This window comes from Panthera tigris, chromosome B3, assembly GCF_018350195.1.
Source record: "Panthera tigris isolate Pti1 chromosome B3, P.tigris_Pti1_mat1.1, whole genome shotgun sequence".
Lineage (NCBI taxonomy): Eukaryota > Metazoa > Chordata > Mammalia > Carnivora > Felidae > Panthera > Panthera tigris.
Window position 1 is genome coordinate 41,716,197 of NC_056665.1, and position 24,104 is coordinate 41,740,300.

General features: G+C 43.4%; 1 protein-coding gene across 1 annotated transcript in view; it reads right to left on the reverse strand.

Annotated features, from left to right (window-relative positions):
* RAB8B (RAB8B, member RAS oncogene family) overlaps positions 1–20,933 on the reverse strand; it is a 55,968-nt gene extending 35,035 nt beyond the window's left edge. The window contains exon 1 of the mRNA XM_042988705.1: positions 20,729–20,933. Coding sequence (XP_042844639.1) covers positions 20,729–20,852 — 124 coding nt within the window. The 5' untranslated portion in view covers positions 20,853–20,933. The remainder of the gene's footprint in view (positions 1–20,728) is intronic.
* Positions 20,934–24,104: the final 3,171 nt, after the last annotated feature.

The following is a 24,104-nucleotide window of genomic DNA, read 5'->3' on the forward strand; positions in this document are numbered from 1 at the left end:
TCTGCCAGAGTCTTACAAAAACCTAACACAAACCTCATAGTTAACTACTGACAGTGGCATGTGCTTTTAATTATATTCTGAAAATGTGCAAGCAAGCAAGGCAAAATTGTATCATGGTTCTCATTTACATTTATCATTCCCTCTCTACGGGAATATATAATCACATACAGACATCTGTGGATGATTATATGTGAAGACGGGCCTTTCAAGATCAAGTTTAAGAGTTCTAGTGTCTTTCTTCCTATTCATATACCAATCGGGAGGCAATTCACTAGAACGGTTTTAGTGAATAGGGAAACGTGAGGAAGTCCAGAGGCGATCTCCCCACCATGTATAAAATTTTTATAATAATTTCCCTGATCTCCACCCTCCTCCTTCCCACAGTAGAGCTCAGAGATGACATTTCCTTTCCGTGTCTATGTATAAGAATCACTTTGTACTTTACAACACTTTTCTTTGTGAGGATTCTTTTTTTTTTCCCTTGAGTCAAAAGCAATGCCAAATTATCACTACAATATCTTGACTCTTCTGAGACTCCAGCAGAATTTCCCTTCCCCTAGTTGAAAGTGACATTTTCTAATACAAAAAATTTCCAAGCAAAATGGGGTTAGACTAGAATAAATATGAGTCACAGGTGAACATAAACCGAAACAGAAAAGGTGCTGATGAAAATCCCTCCCTTAACAACTTTATCTCACAATGCCAGTGGTTTAAAAATGACAAACACGGTGACCTATCCAACAGCAACTTAGGTATCAAGTTTTTGTTGCTTTTTGTTTTTTGTTTTTGTTTTATTTTGTTTTCTGCTGTGAACTAGTTTTGCATGCTCCGTTTGTTATGCACCAAGGATGCTTTTATACCAACTCAGGCAGGACCACAATGCATTGTGCTGGGAAGACAGGGCTCCTAGTGATGTTGAACAATTAATTAGGGGCATTTAACCTTCAGATAGGATACATATGAGAGACACTGGTCAGTCAATATGGGACAATATGAAGGAAAATGTGGTGCTTGGCAAAAACAAAAACAAAAACAAAAACAAAAATCCACCAAAACCATAACTGGATTTAACTGGGGGCTAATTTTGAATTCTACCACACTTACTTTTACTTTTTTTTTTTTTAATTTTTTTTTAATGTTTATTTATTTTTGAGACAGAGAGAGAGCATGAATGGGGGAGGGTCAGAGAGAGAGGGAGACACAGAATCTGAAGCAGGCCCCAGGCTCTGAGCTGTCAGCACAGAGTCCGACGTGGGGCTCGAACTCACGGACCGTGAGATCATGACCTGAGCCGAAGTCAGAGGCTTAACTGACTGAGCCACCCAGGTGCCCCTACTTACTTTTACTTTTAACAAGATATATTTAAAGGAAGTATTTGCCAACTGCAGTACCAAGAAGCCTTTTAAAAATTTTTTTAATGTTTATTATTTTGAGAGAGAGACAGAGACAGAGCATGAGCAGGGGAGAGGCAGAGAGAGAGGGAGAGACAGAATCTGTAGCAGGCTCCAGGCTCTGAGCTGTCAGCACAGAGCCCAACGTGGGGTTCGAACTCACAGGTGGAGAGATCATGGCCTGAGCCAAAGTTGGATGCTTAACTGACTGAGCCACCCAGGCGCCCCATTACCAAGAAGCTTTAAAGAAAATTTCAAATTCAGGCTCTCTCTAGGGTCTTACATATTCTTTTTTGTTTGAATGACCAACATAGTTAAAATACGGTAAGATTAAATAAGCCAGTCAGTAAGAGATATACCGAGTGTATACAGCCTAGAACAGAGGACAGTTATAACATCCCAGTGAGACAATAATCTCCCAACCTCCCAACATGTAAAGAGGCAAGAATTTTGCTACAGTTTCAGGAACATCTGTTCCTGAATTTCCCCATAATCTCGGCAATTTCTATACTTCTGATGTACAAAGGATGTTCTATTATTTGTTCCCCTGTCAAAAAAGAAAAGTAAGGCCAGAGAAGTCAAAAGAGATTTTAATGCAAAAACACTTAAGCCAATGAAAGTAGAGATGATCATTCATTTTTACTTGGGCTTTTGCAGATAAGCCCTCCACATCCCCAACAAACCAAAGAATCCTCCCCCAAACTCTAGCCTTGCTTTTATCCTTCAATACGGCAAGGGCTCCCATGGGTCACCGCGCAGTAGTATCTTTTGGCAAAAGAAGTTTCTCTAGGTTGAGTTAAGGCCTGGCTCTTCAAAGTTAATTAGAACCATACCACATATCTTGTCAGTATGCTGCTAGAAAATGCCTGTGGTATGATGCTAAACTTTCATTCTCCCCGAGAGACAATTCAGTTTCTCATCTTTTACTTATATACCTGTCACTCGTAATAGAAAACAAGTCTACAGTTTAAAAAAAGGAGGCCAAGAGCTGGCCCAGTGGTCAGTGCCCACAGCTGTGGCTGCCACCATGGCCAGTGCTACTCACTTCCCCATCCCTTTTTCAGGAGGAAAGGCAGGACAGAAGAAGGCGTGGCACACCCTTCCTTCTCCTGCCAGGGGCTTCCGTGTCAGAAACCCTGCCATTTTCTCCATGTCTAAAATGATCTCAGCACTTCAGTGGGAAATGGGGAAACATGGCCCCACTGCGGATGGTCAGGAACCCAGAGAAGAAGGTATTTGGCACTGAAGAGTGCCTCAAACATATCCTAGGAGGCTGAGCTGTTTTATATGTATTTCTCATCCAGGTGTGCTTTTGCAGAATTCAAACGCAGTAACCAAAGATTTGGGGGGGCGGGGGGGGGGGAGCGACAGTAGAAATAGACAAAGTGGGAAGAAGTGACAGGCCTGTATATAGACACAGAGAAAAGCCTCATGGTCTTGATCAGGCCAATGTTCACAGGGTGCTGACAACTCTAGAGAAGGCCAGAAGCAAAGAAATCGTAACCAACCACCTGGGGGAAAGAACATTTTCAGGGCCTCCTCTGTCGAAATGAAATCAAAATCAACGTGCCAACAACGATTTCACAGGTTTCACAAAAGATGTCAAATGAAATGTGTAAATTTCTCAATTTAACCACCGCAAACACAGCAGACCTTAATCCAAGACTCAGATATCTGGAGCTGCTACAGTCTAAGATGAGTGTGTCTTTAAAAGATAAATGGGCAATTATTCTCAGCACATTTTAATAAGCAACTGTAATTTTAATTTCAGAATCATCAAAAAAAAAAAAAGAGTCTGAACGAATACTTTTAAAAGACCCTTTCCTCCAAAGATGAGAGCTTTACCTAACTACTTCATCAGCACCAGGCGAAGATTTCGGTTCCATGACAATTTTTTTTGAGCAACAATTATGTGCCAAGTACAATGTCTGGTAATGCAAAGAACACAAAGAAGAAACAAGCTTCTGCCCTAAAGAAAGTTATCATGGGGGTGGGGAGGTGGGGACGCAGAGAAGGAAGCCCGTTCTACTTGAACACAGGAAGAACATGGGAGATGTCGTGCACAAGTCCAAAGTACTACAGGGTACCAAGTACCACTGAAGAAACAGGAAGCACCTTCCAGTGGTGGAGGGCTGGGAAAAGGCTGTGACATGGTGACACAAAAAAGGAACATCCGAGGAGCATCAGGAATGAAAGGTAGGATATCTATAGGCAGATACGAAGTGTGTTCATGAAACCACCCATTCTGGGTAGAGCAGTGATTCCTAGAAAGTTTAATTTTGTGAACTGGTAAAGTTTCCGGGGGGGGGGGGAGATAGTGGTAGGGAGAAGGGAAGAAGTTGAAAGAAGGAATATTCTAACCTAGGAACTGTTATTCCATAAAATTTGCTGGGCTGGAAATAGGCTTTTCTCCCCCAGAGAAGCAAAACAGCAAGAATTCTATTGCAATTTATTTTTTAATTTTTCAGATGTTAGTCAGATCAATAATGGCCATCTATCATCACCATCATTTTACAAATAAAAGAGCATGTGAATTCCAAAAATGTAGGAAGCACATAATCTCGGGAACTTAAAAATGGCATTTCTTCTCACAAAAGGGCAGCTAGTAACCTTACACTGGTCAGGCAAAAGCGTGGCCACAGCCTGCTGGGTACACCTGTTTAGGAGGCCCTGGGTTTGGATGTAGGACTCCTTTAAGAAACAGTAGGAAATACAGCTGACGCCTCACTGTAGGGAGTTTGGAAGGATACACTGAGAAAATTATACTCAATTAGGCAAAGTAAAAAATAAGCCTTTTAAGAGGAGGGGTAAGGAGGTGACATGATTAATACCTAGAGCTATGCTCTATTGTGAATTTGAGCAAAGTGGACAGAATGGAATGGGGGCAGGGGTGTTGCCTAAGTGATGATGGAAGTGCCTAGGCCACCTAGGGGACGCTGCGAAGTCCAGGTGAAAGGTGTGCAGGGCCTATATCAGGGCGGTGGAAGACAGAAAGGAAGGGACTCAGCAACGCATCATATGCAGAATTTGAGGAAAAGGAAGGAGCCTAAGATGACTTCCAGGTCTTAAGCCTAGATAAATGAAAAAGTAAACAACACGAAGCTGACGGTAGTATTAAAAGATATACAAAAATTCATGAAGGGGTATGAGATAAGAGGATGAGATGAATTCATTTGGAGGTGGGACATGCAGGGCAGGAGTTTGGGAAAGGCTGGGGATATAATGAGATAGAAAGCTGGGGAGTCCCACATGGAAGGCCTTGGAAGGGGGCAAGCCTACCTTCTTCATCACTTGGGGATTTTCTAACCCTTTCTACATTGCAAGCACTGTACTAGGTGCTAGGGATACGACGAAGAACAACAGATCCGGCACCTGTGCTCCCGGAGTGCCAACCTAGAGGGGAGACAGACCTTCACGCAGTAATGACACAGATGAATGTGATTACAAAGTGTATTAAAGTGTCTAATTTCCAAAAGAGAAAAAAGGAAAAAATCGAGAATAGACACTTGGAAAATGACTCCAATTAAAAGGTGAAATGAGGCTACCAATGGAGACAGAAGGCACAGTTAGAAGAGTAGGAAGCAAATTGGAGCAGACAATTCCTGGAAGCTGGTAGGAGAATGAGTTTCAAGAAGCAAGTGATCGACAGTGCCAAATGCTGCTGAGAGGGCAGGGGGGACAAGGACGGAGAAAGGGCCGCTGGCCCGTTCAGTGAGGAGGACAGGATGACCTGGACGCAGCGGTGAAGCAGGTGGAGCAGGATTTCGAGGGGTTAAGGCGTGAAGACACAGAAAAGTGCAGGTGACAAGACTTCTCTTTCAGGGAGTAAAACAACAAAGGAAAGGAAAGGAAGAGATGGGGGGGATTGAGGAAACAATACATTTATGGGGTCTCCTTGTTAGACTGGGGATAATTTCAACAGGATTGAAAGCAGAGCAGAAAGGGCCAGCAGAGGAAGAGAAAGAAAAAAACAGAAGATGCAAGAGAGAAGGGGACGACAGCCAGGGCCCCGTCACAAGAGAAAGGGAAGGTGTTAACAGGAACATCAACCAACAGGTCAGCACTGCCTCCTTGGAGAGAAGGGGAAAGGAAAGTTGGGACGGTGAAAGTACCCAGAAATCAGAGATGGCAAGAAAAAACGTTGAGGAAGCTCTGGTTAGGAGGTTGTGGGGTCTTTTCTGGAAACGATTGGGAAGAGATGTGAGTGAGCCACATGTACAGCTGGGACTTGAGAAGATGGCATCTGCTGCCAACTCTATCCATTCAACAAACATTCACTGAGGGCCTTCCATGTTCCACAAACTGTGCATTTATGGCTGAGCATAAATGAAGCTAGCAGGCATTTGTTCTCTGGGTAAAAAAAGAAACAGACTGATTTTGTCGCTCTTGCGTCTAGAAAAAGACCATAAGCAATAACAGGTGATAATTACACATCCTTTGAAGCTTATGTATGTGCTAATGGATGAGATGTCACTACTCAGGAGCCCAAGATCCATTCCTCAGAAGGAAATAGATGGTGTTAGTTTACTTATCCCACAGATACCGTGGGCCTGAGCATCAGATAAACCACCTCTGAAGAGACGAGTCATGGTTCCTGTCCACCAGAAGGTCACAATCAGAAGTGATGTTCTGAAAGCTTCTGCTCTTTCCACGATTTTGGCATATTTCACTGTTTGGAGCATTAACTGAACCCACCATCACAATCTTTATGTTTTATTAGAAGGGAAGACTCTGGCCACCTGAAGGTTGTTAACAAGATACTTTTCTGGATGCAACATAACTTTGGGGAATGCACTGGACCAGAGAGTTCCATGGCATGGTTTTTCAGTGCCATTAAACCTCAAAATGAACTTAAAAAAAAAAAAAAAGATTTTAAGTAATCTCTAATAAACCCAATGTGGGGCTCAAGCTCACAACCCCAAGATCAAGAGTCACACACTCTACCAACTGAGCCAGCAAGGTGCCCCAAAATGAACTTTCTTAAAACCACTGCAGCTTTTAAAATTACAAATCATAGAGGCGCCTAGGTGGCTCAGTCAGTTGAGCATCTGACTTCGGCTCAGGTCATGATCTTGAGGCTCCTGCGTCGGGCTCTCTGCTGTCAGTGCAGAACCTGCTTAGGATCCTCTGTCCCCCTTTCTCTCTGCCCCTCCCCCGCTCAAGCTTGCATTCTCTCTCTCAAAAATAAAATAAACATTAAGAAAAAAATAAAATAAAATTACAAATCATGTATGTGTCCCTTCCCTACACATAACTCTGCATATGTTATTTCAACTAGAGTCACAATAAAATCCATCCTCCTTACACTGGCCCTCGAGGCCCTTCATGACCTGGTCCCTGTCACCTCTTGTACATATTTTTTTAATGTTTAAAAAAACTGAAACAAGTGAAGAGCATCTCACCTCATCCTCGTGGTCCAAAGCAAGTACTGTACAAAACCAAACCCAATTTCAGTTTTATGCTTACCATGTTCATGTCATCATTCAATAAGTACTAAATATCACAAGGGGGAAAATTGTGCTTCACGCTCGTACTGACACATTTACTCCCCTAGTTCTCTTGATAAGACAGTTTAATGATTAAAAAGAAATTAATAGCATGTATTGATATTGTAAAAATGTGATTAATGACTTTTTTCAGATTAAAGCATCATCATCTTGATTATTTGGTAAAGAAAAACCTATCAACTAACTTTCAAGTTGGGTAATTTACTCCATTAGAATCAGCGAGGGTGTTTCAAGATTTAATGTATTGTTCAAATTCATGTATGCAAACAAACTCATTAAAATTCAGGAGACTTCACTCAGAAACTCGCTCCACTTAAAATGCAGGGCCCTAACAGAGGACATTGAGCTGGAATATTTAAATTGAAACATTTGTCCCTCCTAGACAGGGTATTTTGCACTGTTTTTTGTTTTTGTTTTTGTTTTTGTTCTCACCCAAAGGAAGAATTCAAGATGCCCTGGGAGTCTGCAGCAGCCAGAGGCTGCAGAGAATTTGCTCCTTACATTACACTGACATGCTGCCCCTGGGGTCAAGGGCTGTTCTTGGACACCTCCTTTAACGCCAGCTAAGGCCAGGGACAATCACCTCCACTGTGACAATGAGGCTAAAGACAAATATTTCTAATTCTAGCTTCATAAAATGCATGTGGGCCTCAACCGTAAGAACTAATTCTCTAGAAAACTGCAGCACACCTCATTAAGTAACCAAAATGTTCCCATTCATAATTTTTATGGAACTCATTCCAACAAGGGCTTCCTAAATTACCTGGAAAAAAACAAAACCCTTCAGTAATTACTGAGACTGACTGCATGCTAGACCCTATGCTAACTGCTTTACTATAGTACCATCATTAAACCACCTCTCAATAATCCTCTGCAACAAAGGAAAACTGATACCAAGGAGGTCAAAAGACTTGGTGATGTCACCACTTGGTCACTGGTCAGAAGTGGTGCCACGTTGACACCGCTTCCTTGAAGATAACTAACCTTTTTTTTTTTTTTTTTTTTAATATTTCTGAGTTGCTGGTGGCACAGAAAGGCACAGTGGTTAAAAACACAGACTCTGGAACCAGACTGCCTGGATTCAAATCTGGGTCAGTTTTACTACTAACCGGCCTATATGCCCCAGAGAAGTTATTCAACTATTTTGTTTCTCCACTACTTCTTTTAGAAAATGGAAATAATAACAACGCATCTAAGAGGTTGTTTTGTGAATTACATGGATCAATCATGAAAAATGTTAATCCACGTAAAATGCCTAGAACCGTGCCTAGTATACAGCAGACACTCAATAAATGTTTGCTCTTATTGAAAGCAAGTGCTTTAACAATGAAGCCTGAGGGATTGTCAGCGTCCTTCCTCACAGCTGTCTGGGTCTACCCTCAGTGAACTGGGACTGAGTTCCCTCACACGCACTCCTCTTTTGTGTGTGTCCCACGTACCAAAGATAATATACACACTATAATGCATTTCATTCTCAAAATAAAAAATGAAACAAAAAACCTAAAAGGGAGTTCCCATCCTTCCTTGATCAATAAAGAAAATGCTTAAATAATTTGCCCAAGGCTCTCAAACAGGACTTCACTTGAGAGTTTGTCTCAGCAGCCCAAGTTCTTTTATCTACACCATGTTATTTCGTGTTCTTAAGTCTATTTTTCCCCTTTGTCAGTGAATCCTTTGGTTATCACTTAGGATCAGAGTTTTGGAAGAGTCGTTTGAGTGTACTGAACACAACACGCCCTTTTTGCTTCTGAAGAAATGGGAAGGCCAAGGAAGTTGACTACTGACTTGCCCACAGTCGTATACTGAAAGCCACTGCTACAGTAGCACAAGGCCACTTTTTTCTCTCTGATGTTGGTGGCCTGCCTCTAGGAGGATCTCAGCTCTGCTCCTGAGCTTTTAAGGGCTCAGAGAAACAAAGGACCACTGTAAAAATCAAGAATGCAAAGGCTAAATGAGAGACCTAGGGACTCGCCAGCAGGCAACTTCATGGGTTTTAGCAAATGGACTTTGTTTTATCAAGTTTAGCTGCTTGGGCCTTTCTGCTTTTTGGCCCACAGCAGCATGCTGCGGACTCAGGGCTAGCAAACAAATCAGGTGTTAGTCTAGCCTACAATGTCACCGTGATTCTGAGGAAAGCTGCCAAGCAGGGCTTTACAAACAAAACCCAAAGCAGAGACGATTTCACCCTGAAAAAAAGAAAGGGACAGGCTAGCACGAAGTCTAAACTTAATTTGTCAAACGAAAGAAGCTCACAATTAAAGCAGCTCTTCCTAGCACGTCGCCATCTATCTAAGGCCAACAACATACAAGCATAACAACCAACGGCCCCATGTGGAGAGACAGTGCTGAGATGCTGGTATAATTAGTTCCCTTTTCACAAGAGAGTTGGATTCATAATTAAACTCTGTCCCTTCCTGCCCCCGTTCTGCTGTGCACATGTTTGCCTGCTTCCTAAGGGATTGGGTTAGAGGCCAGGAGACAACCCCAAACCGCAAGTCCACTGACCTCCCAGGGCCAAGAGGCAATGCAACGCATGTCTGCGTTAGCCGCGTGGGAGCTTGTCGAGGGAGAGGCTGATTTCGTCTTTCCGTGCAATACACTTCTCAAGTCAGTTTACACAGTTGTGACAGACCGTTGAAAGGCCCTGCTACTCCAGCCTAAGTGCCAACACACTTGGCCCCATGGAAAACTCCAGGACCCATTCTGAGAAGAGCAGGTTGTTGTGGACAGAGTGTGCTCATGGCTCGTCTAAGACTCATGTGACTGATCAAGTCAATTACTCTCTCAGAACTTTAGCTTCCTTGTCTAGAACAGGGAGATAGCAACTTCTGTCCATAGAGGTGATCATTGAGGAGTTGAACATGAGGGTCCCAGTGAGGTAGGCAACTGATACTGTCTGCTAATCTAACTGGTCTCTTGCATAAAACCCTCAGTGACCCCCGCTGTTCTCAGGACAGACCGTTAAGCAGGTTTAAAGGCCCATCACAACATGTCCTCTAATTTCTGTTCAACTTTACCTCCCACCTCACTTGAGGCTTCAGCCAGACCGGATGTCCTGAGTTCTTCCAGAAGTTGTCTGGTACACCTGCAGCGGGGGAGCCCTCCTTCCCAGCACTCTCTCATTCTACCCAACTAAGTACTCTTTCAGGTTCTGATCTCAGCTTAGATGCCATTTCCTCCTAGAAGCTTTCTCTTCTGCGCTTTCACAACCTCTTATGTTTACTTTGGAGCCGTCTTCATCATTGTGTTAAACTGCCTGAATACTTGTTACTCTTTCCCCCTCTCAAAATTGGTGGACTAAATAAAGTTGCTGAAGGAGTGAATGTAGTGAAAATGAAAATGACTTCGTTTCTGACAGTAGTAAATGACTAACAAAATCTCTGCAGTTCTCACCCTAAGCTTTGTAAGCAACCTCCCCACCTGCGGTCTCTCCTTGTTACTGGTGAGAAAGCAAAGATCATGAGAAGAAGTTAAAAGACTTGACCAAAAGCAAATGGCTAATCAAGGGCAGAGATGTGTTTGGCCCCTACATCTCCTGGTTCAAACACTGAATTTTTTACTACAGAATGTTGACAATGTCCAAATTTTATGCTATACCACTGGTGTCTTTTCATAGCAAGGGAACTGAAGGCAGATGATATGCAAGAGTAAAGAGACTTGACTCTGAAAACTGATACCCAAAGCCTGGCTCTGGGTGACCTGGAGCCATCTCCACGCCCGCCGGCCTCAGGCCCCCCAAGCGTCAATTGGAAATTTAGCACCAACATACCTAAGCAGCAAAAAGTTTCCTACCTTTTTCGATTATTTTTCACCTACTTGACCATGTTTTATGTGAAGAAAATGAGAGAATTTGAAAATACTTTATGCGTCTCTTCTCACAGAAATATTCTTTACAACCTTCACATGGTTATTTTTCTGGTGACATTTAGCTTTATTATTCAAAGCAAAGCATTTTTTAAAGACAGGATTCAAATTCTTTCAGCAGTCTCCTTAGAACTACAAAAAGTTTAACCGATTTACAACATCAACACAGGCGTGGCTTGAATTAACTAGTGCCATTATTTCTTCCTTCTGTCTTCAAGTCATCAAGACACTAGTGTCCACCTGCAAGAAGAACCCTCGTCCACAGTCATTCACTGAAAGGACAAACCCTTTTTTCTTTACAGACACTACTTGATTTCATAGACTCGCAGGATGATGCAGCCAGAAGAGACTATGAAAACCATCGAAGCCTGTATCTGCCTTTCACAATGAGAAAACAGGCCCAGTCTAACTGTCCTTGGGGAGGGGCTTAAGCAGGGCTGATTGGAAACATGCACCAATTGTTTTTTCAGAGTACTATACATTCTGCAATAACAGATAATTGGAATAAAAACTGTGATAAATCATATACTGAGATCACAACACAAATTTAAAATGTATTGAGGAGGGCACCTTTTGGGATGAGCACTGGGTGTTGTATGGAAACCAATCTGACAATAAATTTCATATATTGAAAAAAAAACAAATTTAAAATGTAATGGTATTTATCAAAGTTGAAGGCTGAAGGGCCAAGATAGAGACACCCCTCTGATATTATATACATGCATGTCTTAAAATTTGATTATAATAGAATTTTCTGGAAGTGAAAGAAATTATTTTGCTTGTCCCACCAATTTTTCATGCTTCTGTATGATTTGAAATTTTCAAAACAAAAGTAAGTAGACAAAATAGGAAACACACTCGCTCAAATTATTTTGTTTGTGGATGACACCTCATCTGTCACTGTTCGTGTTACCGGCTATGACTGAGACAAGCACCAATTTTTTACTAATGAGTTCGAAACAATGTAAGGGAGCAATGAAGTCAAAAGTCACTATTAGTCCTCACACTCTTTTATTTGTTTTTTTTCAGAGTTTATTTACTTATTTAGAGGGAGAGACAGATTGCGAGCAGTGGGGGAAAGAGAGAGGGGAAGAGAGAATACCAAGCAGGCCGTGCTGTCAGGGCAGAGCCCAACATGGGGCTCGAACTCAGCAAGCATGAGATCATGACCTGAGCTGAAATCAAGAGTCAGATACGCAACCAACTGAGCCATCCAAGCACCTCTATTTCCTTTTTTAAAGATTTTAATTTTAAATAATCTACACTCAACGTGGGGCTCGAGCTTACAACCCCAGGATCAAGAGTCGCACACTTAACCGACAACCCGGCCAGGCGCCCCAATCCTCACACTTTCTTTTTTAAAGTTTATCTTGAGAGAGAGAGAAAGAAAGAAAGTTAGCAGAAGAGGGGCCGAGAGAGCGAATCTCAAGCAGGCTCCGCACTGTCAGGGCAGAGCTGGACGCGGAACTGGAACTAACGAACCATGCGACCAGGACCTGAGCCAAAGTCGGATGCTCAACCTACCGGGCCACCCAGGAACCCCCCAGTCCTCACACTCTTACCGGCAGAAGTTTCTAACTCCTACCCAATAGTTTCTCCAACTACTAACAAAAGCGAAAGAGACTAAAGGAGGAGCCAGAGAAACTGACAGGGGGAGGAGGGTAGAATGTTGTTTTCATTCTCTTCCCTCTCCCAATCCAACCCCTCTCCCCAAACCCTGGTAAGGGTGAGGTGTTAACGGAGACTGTACTGAGACAGTGGTCTGAATCATTCCAAAACTGAAAGAGTTGACTCTCAATAAAAAATTATTTTCCATGCCATCTGAAGATTTTATTCAGAGACCTTTAGAAAAGAAAAAGTAAAAAATTCTTTGTTGAAAACCATAAACAGCTACCCCATCCAAATTCATAGGCAGCAAACAAATTACAGTAGAGTTAGTCACAGATAGCTCACAATGCAAACTTTTTTTCTTCTTTTTTGTGATGGACTTTGTGTTTTTGTGTATATGAGATTACAATATTGTGTAATACCTATTCCAGACAAATTTTGCACAAGGCCGTAAGAAACAAACTCTTATCATTCAACCTTTATTTATTTTTTTATTTTTATTTTTTTTATTATGTTGATTTATATTGAGAGAGAGAGAGAGAGACAGAGTACAAGCGGGGGGGAGGGGCAAAGAGAGAGAAAGACACAGAATCCAAAGCAGGCTCCAGGCTCTAAGGTGTCAGCACGGAGCCCAGTGTGGGGCTTAAGCCCACAAATCGTGAGATCATAACCTGAGCCGAAGTCGGACGCTCAACTGATTGGGCCACCCAGGCACCCCTTATAATTCAACTTTTAAATAGATCATCCTAAATCTCACGTCAAAACTTGATAATATATTTTAGAGATTGTCCCTCTACATTATATATCAGGAAAACATCTATAAGTTATTAAAATAATTACTGCCAAGTTCTTTGCCAAAATATGCAAAATGTGGGGAAGTCATGCCAGTCTCAGCTCTGCCAGCAGAAAGCTATGCAACACTACACGTTGCTTAACTGCTTTGTGGTTGTGTTTATCATGATGAGGCGGGATTTCATACCTAACCCGGCATTTGCTAAGTGCTCTTCAGTCCTGTAATGCTGTCACAGGGCTGCGACTAGCACTGCCATAGCCTGTCTCTTAATGATAGCAAGACTAAATTTGATGAATATGAGGACATAGAGAGCTTTAGCATTTTTTTCCTGGGTGCCAAGAATTAAAATTCTGGGCTGAGGAAGGAGAGCTACTTGGAAAATGTCCCAAGGTTCAGCTACAGGTAAGTACCAGAGTGCCTAATTAAACTGATGCAGAATGCTACAGTCAACACAGCAAGAAAATAGGTGTTTCATTGCAGCCAAGTAACAGGTCGGCTGCAGAGAACAGTTTCCAATTGTTTCTACCACTTTACGTTGCTTTGCAACACTTCTTCCTCTAAAGACAATCAGGCACCTTCCATTAAGGTTCTTATTAATTCAACTCAAAATGAGACAAATCCCCAAACACAAAACCGAGCAGAGGAAAAAGACACATTTCTACATACAGTATATCCAATTATCATTCCAGGATAACATTTTCACTACTGAAATTCAGCCCTAACAGGATGGACCACAAATAGCTACCTATTCACTTGAGAAAAGAGACGGCAAATGTGTAGGGCAACGCCACCCCTTCTCTCCCTTAGTCACCACCGCAGAGGTCAGGAATCCATCGGGCCCTTGGTCTTGGTGAGCTCAGTTAGGAGCTCAGAACTCCACATCTGGCAGCATGCCAGGGGGCCACTACCAACCAGCCAGCCCTGGCATTCGTGCTGACGTCTATTTCAGCCCGGCTCTGCATATGCCTCAACACACCATGCCAAGATATTGAAATGGGTCTTCAAAGAAAGCCACTTGATGACAGTAAAGCCTTCACTGAAGCCGTAAAAATGGTAATTTTTTTCTACCTGATGTAATTTTAAAGTGGCAATAAGAGCGGAAAACGTAACTGCAAACATTAGTTTTACTCTAGACGCTATGCTACTCTGGTGAGATACACAAGAAGTTCTATACAATAAATATTTATAATCATCTTTTGAAAAACAGAATTTGGCTTTATTCAACCCAAATGCCCAGCCTGGTTCCAATCCACTCGCTACCTTGTCATTCAAAGAAGCGCTAGGCAGCATACAAACACAAACAGAGCTCCATCTGCTAATTAAAACTGGGCATGAAACTGTTAACAGGCATCTGTTGCATTGTGTGAAGCTAATGGGCAGAGACAAAGCTGAAAGCTCTTCTGAAGCAAACCCAGTGATGCCACTCATTTTCCATTTGGTATTTATGTCAGTGGGGGGTGGGAAGCGGGGTGTTAAACAGCTTATTATGGAGACTGAAAGATAAGTGATACCGTACCTAGTCTAAAACGTCCCTTTACGTTTTCTACTGGCATTCTTGAGTTAAGAATTCAGATTAAGCCCTTTTGATCTTATCTCAGACATACTGTAATTATAATACTATGGAAGGGAATAATAACCAAAACTCAAGCAATGCTGTAGAGCTCATACAGTGTTTTCACAATTCATCCATCCAGCCATTCATTCGTTCAGTTGATGAGTCATTTAATACAGGCCTTGGAGATTTAAAAGGTGAATAAAGGCTTGATTCCTGCCCCTAGGCAATTCACAGCAACCCTGAAAAGTTGGTATAATATTATTAGACTCTATTAGAGATGAAAGAACTAAGGCCTAGAAGAACAAGTGACTCACCAAGGCCAGAACACTAGGAACGGCAGATGCCAGGACATGAACGGATCGCAGACCCCACTGCTCCTCCTAATTCGCCGTATATCTCCCTAACACCAAACATGAACCAGTCCACTTGATCGGCTACTTGCATTTCACAAACTCCCTATTATGTTATGTTCCACAATATTACTCACCCCTGCAAATCTACTTCTCCATCCCCACTCCAACCCTCCCCTCATCCTGTATGAAATCTCTTTCCCGCAAAATATTCCCAATTCTACTACACCCAAGAGAGCTGGGCCCCAGATGGCTCTGTGTGCAGGCAGGCAGACCGAGACTAGAGCCAGCCTCAGGCCACGCCAGCAGCCCCCTGGTCTTCCACTTCTGGCTCCATGGTTCTTTTCAGATTCAGTTATGGGACTTAATTCACAGATCAACTGCTAAATTTGTCCTGGTCTTCAAAGGCTAGACTTATTTCCCCCCAAGACAATATCCAAACCTGTTTCCCTCCAGCTTTCTCAGTGGGTCCAGACAATGCCAGTGCTGTTGCCCAGAGAACCTCCTCCCTGATTTGCGGCCACATAGAACAGTTGGCAAAACTCTTTTTAAAGTACACTTATTCTTAGGACATATCCATATTGTATCCAAGACTCAGTTTCCCCACACCCATTCTTAATATGTTGGATGGCTTTTCTCATGCACTAAAACACTGATTGAGGAGGTAAATTTAACCCTTTATTATCAAGCATTAAGTTCTACTTTTTCTGAAATAGTATGGTTATCAAAGCTATCACTTAGATGGAAAACCTCCTGACAGCTTTGAAAGAACACAATGACATTAAAATAAAGCTTTATGTACAAAATGTTCAACTTGAAGTTGCATGTTCCTTGCATAGTTTTGTTTGAGAGTCTGAAACCAAGGAAAACAACTATGAAAATTAAAATCAACTTGCTCTACATATCTGGATTATGCTCGGCCAAATGTTGATAACATCTTGGATAAAAATGTAAATATGACAAAGTTTGTTTTTCAGTCAATAAGTCTTGATAAAAGCCTTGAATTGCTACCAACCAAAAACAGTTTTTAATTTGAAGCTGGGGTCGACACACTTTTTCTATAAAGGAACAGTGAGTAAATATTTTTAAGCTTTGTAGAACACATATGGTCTCTGTTGCATATTCTTCTTTGTTTTATTTTTTAATAACTCTTTAGAAACGTTAACAAGCATTCTTTGCTTATTGATGGCACAAAAGCTGCAAGCCACATTTGGCCTGGGGGCCACAGTTTGCCAAGCCCTGATTTTAGGAAAAGCAAATCCAAGGAAAAAAATGCACTGTTACAGAATAAAACATGGAAAAGTGCTCTGATGAGACCAGGCAGCGACAATTAACCAGCACACTGCCATTAACATGATTTCATTAGTTATTTTGCACATGGAAGGAACTTTAATGACAGGATGCACTTTGATCTTCCAATCTGAAACTATGGACACAAAAGAAAGGGCAAAGGACAGCTATAATGTGCTGAGTTATCCCAACAGAAATTCCTCACAGAAAAACGCATGTGCAAAATCTAATTCCTCCCTGGGAAAGGCGGTGACTTGGATTTATGGAGGTGATCAGACTGATCAAAACTAGCAGCAGCTCGACTGTGAAAAGTGACACAGACTTGAACTAAGCTCTGCTGCTCCCGGCTGCGTGATCTTGACGCTGTCAACTTCACCTTCGTGCTCCTATTTACAAGATTGGGGCAAGGGTATAAAGTAGATAATTTCTAACTCTTTCTGCTGTCAAACTATGACTAAACTAAATAATGAAACCACTCAGGAAATACCCTAACAGGAAGAAGGGGGGAGGGCAGGGGAGAGACAGCCAGGGGAAGACGCTCACGCTGTCCAGTCAAAGGACAGGGCTAGGTTTTCTCTTTCTGTTCCATCAGTACCTTGCTCAGGACAGGCCTTTCCAAGGTGTCAGTATGGCCTCATACGGATAATAAACTGCACCCACATCCCATAGGAATTAGGATGCAGAGCTGACTGTACTACTGTTTCCTAAGTGTCTCAATGTCACATTTTACAGACATTTAATTAAACATTAATTATGATTACATAAGAGGTTGGGGGGAGCTAATCGAAAAACTTTTTTCAGTTCTCAAACAACTGAACTGAAAGGCTCCTTGGTCCTAGGCACTGGGCCTATAATTTCAAGCGGGTAAAACATCCCTACGCAATAGTCAACAAATATTATCTGACTGATACACTGAAGGATCCCCAATAGGCCAGGTGAGGAAAAATGTACCCTCCACCACCCCCAAGAGCAGAAAGGAAATGAGGGAAGCCAGGGTATCAGAGAAGGTAGCAGGACCTTAGAGAAGTAAGAAGAAAGTTCTTGTGTGTGTGAGACAACAGTATCTGTAATCAAAATGACTGTCTCCTTCCTGTCATGATGGCCGAACCACTATCCAACAGGGTCTAAGGATGGCAGATGCCTTTTTTAAAAAATGACTTCCACCTTGACAGAGCAAAATTAAGACTTAACGTGTATCCTCATGGGGAGAAACAAGCACACATACGTAGGTACCAAAGCACGAGCGCGCGCATACGCACACACACATACACACAAACACACACACACACACACACACACCCCTCGGGCATTAAGAAATGACTCTTTCCTGTGACGTTGACCTTATCAAGTTTTGTCAGCAAGGCTGTAGCAGAACCTAGAAGAAACCCAGGAACTTACACAATTGGGTACCTCAAAAAACAATTATGACTGGAAGGAGATAGACCACCAACTCTTACCTCAACAACTTCAGATCACCTGGGGATGGGGGAGGAGGTGGGGAGGGGGAGTGGACATGGCTATTAGAGATGTGGACACTCCAAGCCTACGTTTGTGGTTAGTGAAGAATGTGTGGAACTTTTTTCACTAGAATGGTGTTAACATTCACCTTCTTTTCCCAGCTTAATTTCAAGTGCAAAGCATTAGGTTTCAGGTATACAAGTTTTCCTGCTGTTTGAAGGCAGTGTGATACCACTTCCTGTCGGGTTCTGGGGCTAAGTAAGAGGCATGGATTTCCCCTCCTCCACGTCAACTGAAGACACAGCTCAGAGCCTCTTTTAACCACATCCACCCCACAGAAATATAAAGAGCAAGATCACATACGAGACTCACCCCATTTAACGTCTCCCTTCTGTTCTACACAGTTTCAGGATACTGGTTTTCCTGCCTTCATGGCTGCAACCCTTCACCGAACCAATTGCAATAATAAAAAAAACATCCACACAAGAAAGATTCTAAGCCAACAACATGAAAAGTAATTTTTAAAAGCTACTATCACAAAAGGAAGCAGATACTCTTAGAGGAAATGTGGAACGAAAATTAGGGCAAAAAAAAAAGGGGGGGTTACTAATAAAGCTATTACAAATGAGCAAAAGTCATCCAAGGAGCTTACCAGAAACAGCATCAGCGAGACTCATTCACTTTCGACACAGAGAATGCTTCTGGGAGGGTCACATAGAGAATGGACAAAAGGCTACCCACTCCACTTGTTAGAAATTGTCCTTTACCATCTGGACTGCAATATGCATTCAACAGTGAAAAAGGTTTATTTGGGGTTTTGAAATTAGTACCAGCATCAAAACTACTGTCCTTTGGTTGCTGTGACAGCTCCCACCAAATCTCTTGGGAATATACTTGAGACATGACATTTAAAATCTGCTTCCTCAGAAAAGAAAAAGTCCCACTCAAGAATGACTGCCAAGAACTTGCAACTCAAACTTCCCTAAGCCCAGACATCATAACATGGGGGGGGGGGGGGGGGGGAATCAGAGCACTCAATCCATATGAAAGAGGCCAGAACAAACAAACAAACAAACAAACAAACCAAAGAATTTTCCAGCTCTTAATTTTAAGAGCACTCTATATCCAAATATTCTTTTTTTAATGGTAAATAATCCTTAAAACATACAATACTCACATACAATTATTACCATAGCACTAGCCCCGTAATAACCCCAGAAGTTCATGGCGAAATATGCTGTAAGAACCATGTGAAAGGTGCTTAAGTGAGCTACTATTAGAAACCACAGACATCACCCAACCAAAAGCTAAGATTCTTAAGGTACTTAATTAACTGCAGCTATTTAATAAAGGAAATGATGTTAAGGTCACTTGTATAGGCAGCTTACAACCAGTTTTGGGGCGCCTGGGTAGCTCAGTCAGTTAAGCGTGTGACTCTTGATTTTGGCTCCAGTCATAATCTCACGGGTGATGGGTTTAAGCCCCACACTGGGCTGCGCACTGACAGTGCGGAGCCTGCTTGAGATTCTCTCTCCCTCTCTGTCTGCCACTCCTGTGCTCTTTCTCTCAAAATACATAAATAAAATTAAAAAAAGAAAAAAACACCAGTTTGATTTGCTCTTCAGCTTATGGTAAGTTAGAGATCTCTTTACCTGGACACAAAGTCTTGCCAGTACAAAAGCAGAAAGGACAGCTCCCAACCAAGATCAGGAAAAACTGAATCAATTGAAAGCAACTGGGGGAGGGGGGGGGGGGTGGGTACAGTGCATGTTGTGATTCATTTAGCAAGTAATAATTAAAACCAAAGCAAAATGCATAGGAAGGCAGGCAGAATGTAAGATCAATTCCTCTGCTGAGAAGTTATTAAACATTCAAGCCCAAGAATTTAAAAAGTTGGGAAGTGTTGCTTCTTAGGCGATGGTAGTAAAGGAGTGAACCATATTTTCCTGACCACACCATTCCCAAGAGTCACCAATTCTCTTAACACCCGTTAACACTCACACAACAATTTAATATCCTGTAGACATTATTCCACCCTTAGTCACTTTTTGCTCTTTCTCTGGCACTTGATCCGAAGGAAGAAGAGGGAGAAAATGGTAAGCAGTGTTTTCGGTTACTGCAGAAAGTCCTGTGCCCCACACTTTCCATTTCCCCTCCCTTTCCCATTTTCTCCGTCTTCTCGGTACACCCGCTCAACTGTATATTCCGCTTCCCCTTTTGCCTCCTGTCTCACGCCCAGCTCTCTTTTACTTTCTCCACCACCTATCCTCACTCTGGCCCCCTGAACTGTTCTCCCCATCCTGCAATTTTGTTCTGCCCCTCCCAGGAGGAGGGATCCAGACCTCTTGCGGCCAGTGCCCCCAATCCCTCACCTCCTGATCACTCATTCCCTCGAATTCCCTTCCGATTGTCGGGTTCTCACCTCTCTTGTCCCTGATGTCCTCCCTTCTTTTACTTCACGTCCCTCCTACTCCCCCCAAAGCTTCATTTTCCCCTTCACATTTCCTTCCTCTTTCCTGTCTTTTAATCCATTTCACACCCACTATCCCCTTCTCTTTCTCCATGAGATTTCGTGTGTCCCCCCCCCCCCCGCTCCAATCACTTTGTCCTGCTAAGACCCTTCCCTGTCACTCCCCCAACCCTCTAATTTCCCCCAATACCCCCAGTCCTTGTTCCTCTGGTTCCCCTTCCTTTGCCCCCAAGTTCCCTCTTCACCTCCCCCCTCCTCAGCCTCACGTCCCCGCCCGCCCCTCTCCCTCACGCCTTCACCCTCTCCCACTGCCCTCGCCACCCTGCCGTCCCCGGGGTCCCCTCCCTGGGGCTCCCAAGCCCTCCTCCAGCCCTCTCCCCCGCCGCCTTGCACCCGCCCCCCACATCTCACTCCCTGTCCCCGGCCGCGGCCCCTCCCTCACCGATGGTGGAGATGAAGGTGGTGTTGAAGGCGTCCTCGGAGAAGCGGAATAGGAGGCAAGTCTTGCCCACCCCCGAATCGCCGATCAGCAGCAGCTTGAACAGATAATCGTACGTCTTCGCCATCTTCTCGCTCCGGCCCTCTGACCGGGGAGCTAGAGAAGCGGCGGAGAGAGGCGGGGAGGGGGCCGCGGGCGAGGGGGCGTGTCCGCCGAGCCACCACCGCTCGCCCCGCCCTGAGACCCGCCCCTTCCCTTGGAGAAGGCCTGCGCGCCCCGCCCCACGCGGCCAATCCGAGGGGGCTTCGTCATCACCGCCCGCGTCCCAGGGCTTGATGGGATTTGTAGTTCCTTTGGAGAGTCTCGGGCGTGCCCAGCGCGGGCTGTCCGAGCAGCCCCAAGGAATATAAGAGGATCTGCTCGGGCCTCGGTGACCCGGTGGATTAGACGTTTCCACCCCTGCCGGGAAGGAGGGTCCCCTTTCGAACTCTGCGCGTAGTGTCGCTGGAACTCAAGTTCACCGTTTTCTTTGTGTGTGGGCGCCTTTCAAATCCAGACCTCGGAATCTGAGTCCCACGACTCCCGTATGTCTCCGGTCCGGACCCGGAGCAGAGATGCCTTCTTTGCTTCATGCTGCTGTGGCGCAGCCTGTGGATTATCTGCAGAGTGCGTTATCTGGCTTCTCCTGCAGTTCCTTATCAGCACCACCTCAAGCCCCCTCCCGCAGCTCCTCAGTTACAGAGCTCCAAAAGAATGATTGCCGTTCTAACTTGAACCTCAGCTGTGTTCTCTTCACGGCACACAGACCAGAGCCAAATACAATTGGTATTTTAGAGATCTGTTGTGCAGACCGCTCCCCTCCCAAGGCAAGAGGATGGATAAAAAAAATCTGGAAATTGAAAATATTAAGGCTTGTGCTGCAGGTCTATGTCCTATAAAATGAAAATCATTATGCGAGGCCCGAACTATGACGTTGGGAATGAGAATCGGATTTTGTCTTGGCTCAGCGACTCAGCTGTTCAATCTCTGCGCCCCAGTTTTCTCATCTGTAAAATGGGCATAAAACAAGCATTTCATAGGGTTGTAAAGAAAATTAAATGAAATACCTAACATAAATGTTTGTGGTGATAGTTACCTTCTTAAGCCCTCTCTCTCCATGGATGACAAATGAAGGGGGGGGGGGCAGCATTGTCATACTCAATGTAATCCTTTATTTACTGTTTTAGACTATTCTATAATTGTTTTGTGGATGTATCATTAAGGCCTCTTTCATTTGCTACTGGCAGAAACCCAACCAGAACAAGTTCTCCTGGAAAGGAAGTTTCCTGGCTCAAGTAAAGCCACAGGGCAAGGAATGGCTAAGGAGGTCTAGGACCAGAGGCTTCATCCAGTCAGGGTTCAATCTCCCATCTCTTCTCTCTTCTCAGTTTTAACTTCTAATATGTCAAATACCTACAGATAAGACCCACATGAACAAAAGCTCTTCAGAGTACTCAATAATTTTTTTTTTATTTTAGAGAAAGAGAGCGGGGAGAGGGACAGAGGGAGAGAGAGACGATCTTAAGCAGGCTCCATGCTCAGCAAGAAGCCCAGAGAGACGCAGGGCTTGATCCCACGACCTTGGGATCATGATCTGAGCTGAAATCAAGAGTTGGTGGCTCAACCAACTGAGCCCCTAGGCACCCCACCTCAATAATTCTTAAGAGGATAAAGGGGTCCTGAGGCCAAAATATTAGAGAACAACTGGCCTAGGCATTTACCTTAGATCTAAGGAAACACCTTATGGAAGGTTAGAGGAGGTTATTAAGGAAACCAGTGGACTCAACCATTAGTGGAATAAGGAAAACACTTGGGACAGTAAACAAGATGTCAGACTTTCCTTCCTTCCTTCCTTCCTTCCTTCCTTCCTTCCTTCCTTCTTCCTTCCTTCCCTCCTTCCTTTCTTTTAATGTTTATTTTTGAGGGGGGGGGGAGGAAAGGCAGAGAGAGAGGGAGACAGAGAATCCAAAGAAGGCTCTGAGTTGTCAGTGCAAAGCCTGATGTGGGGGCCCAACCCACAAACTGTGAGATCATGACCTAAGCTGAAGTTGGACGCTCAGCCGATTGAGCCACTCAGGCACCCCGACAGCAGGCTTTTCTAAAACACCTCAAGTGGCTTGTGACTTTATATACAGTGTCAGTGATACTCCATTCTTAGTCTTGTGGCAGAAGATTTGGTTGGTCTTAGTATTGGCCTTCACCTTCCATGTAGAAAAAAGATGAAATGTGTCATTAACTCACACTTATTGGTAATACAGTACCCAGAGAGTTGCTGCTAATAAAATGTCTAGTTCCTAGAGCCTGCCTGATGGAAACAAAGGTCTAAGGAGGTCAGTGTCAGTTTCTGCCCCGTTAAGGGAAGGGCTCTGTCCTCTGGCACAGGCTGAGCCTCCTTGCCCCAGTCAGTTCTCGTGCAAGTCTGTGAATTTGGCCTCAACCAGGGCTGAACAAGTATGAACAGCTCAGTTCTATATCTGCACCTTCATTCTGAGAAAGAAGTAGGAAAAAAATCTTCAAAGACCAGTGAAATCTTTCTTTTATAAAATGTGTATTGATTTAAAATAAATTTTAGTCCTACTATCTGCATGCAACTGTTGCCATTCTTTTTCCGTATGAATAAGAACATACAGATGTGGTATAGAACTTAAGTTCAGAAAAGAAGTTGGGGCACCTGGGTGTCTCAGTTAGGAAAGCATCTGACTCTTGATTTTTGACTCAGGTCATGATCTCACAGTGGTGAGATCAAGTTCTGCACTGGCCATAGAGCCTGCTTAAGATTCTCTCTCTACCTCTCCCTCTCCTGCCCCTCTCCTGCCTGCTCTCTCTCTCTCTAAAGAAAAAAAAAAAGAAAAAAAGTTAGAGTTAAGAATTTTAAAGTCCCTAAATTTCCTTAGGGGAATTTTTTTAATTGATGGGAATTAAAAAAAAAAATCTGTCTTATTTTCACTTCCCTGGTTTTTCTCTATTACCAAGTATATAATATTGGGACTTTCTAGGTGGTAAGTCTGTGCATCACTGTTGAACCATTCACAAATTTTGATATGTGGGCCCTATTTCAAGAAGAATTCAAATTTTTCTCTTTATGCATTATTAATTTTTAAATTTGTACAACAATGTTACTTACAGAACAGATTTGGTGGTAGGCACAGTACTATTATATCAAGAGGCACCTGGATGGTTCAGTCAGTTAAGCGTCCAACTTCGGGTCTAGTCATGATCTCACAGTTTGTGGGTTTGAGTTCCGTGTCGGACTCTGTGCTAACAGCTCATAAGCCTGGAGCCTGCCTTGGATTCTGTGTCTCCCTCTCTCTCTCTTTGTCCCTCCCTACTCACACTCTGT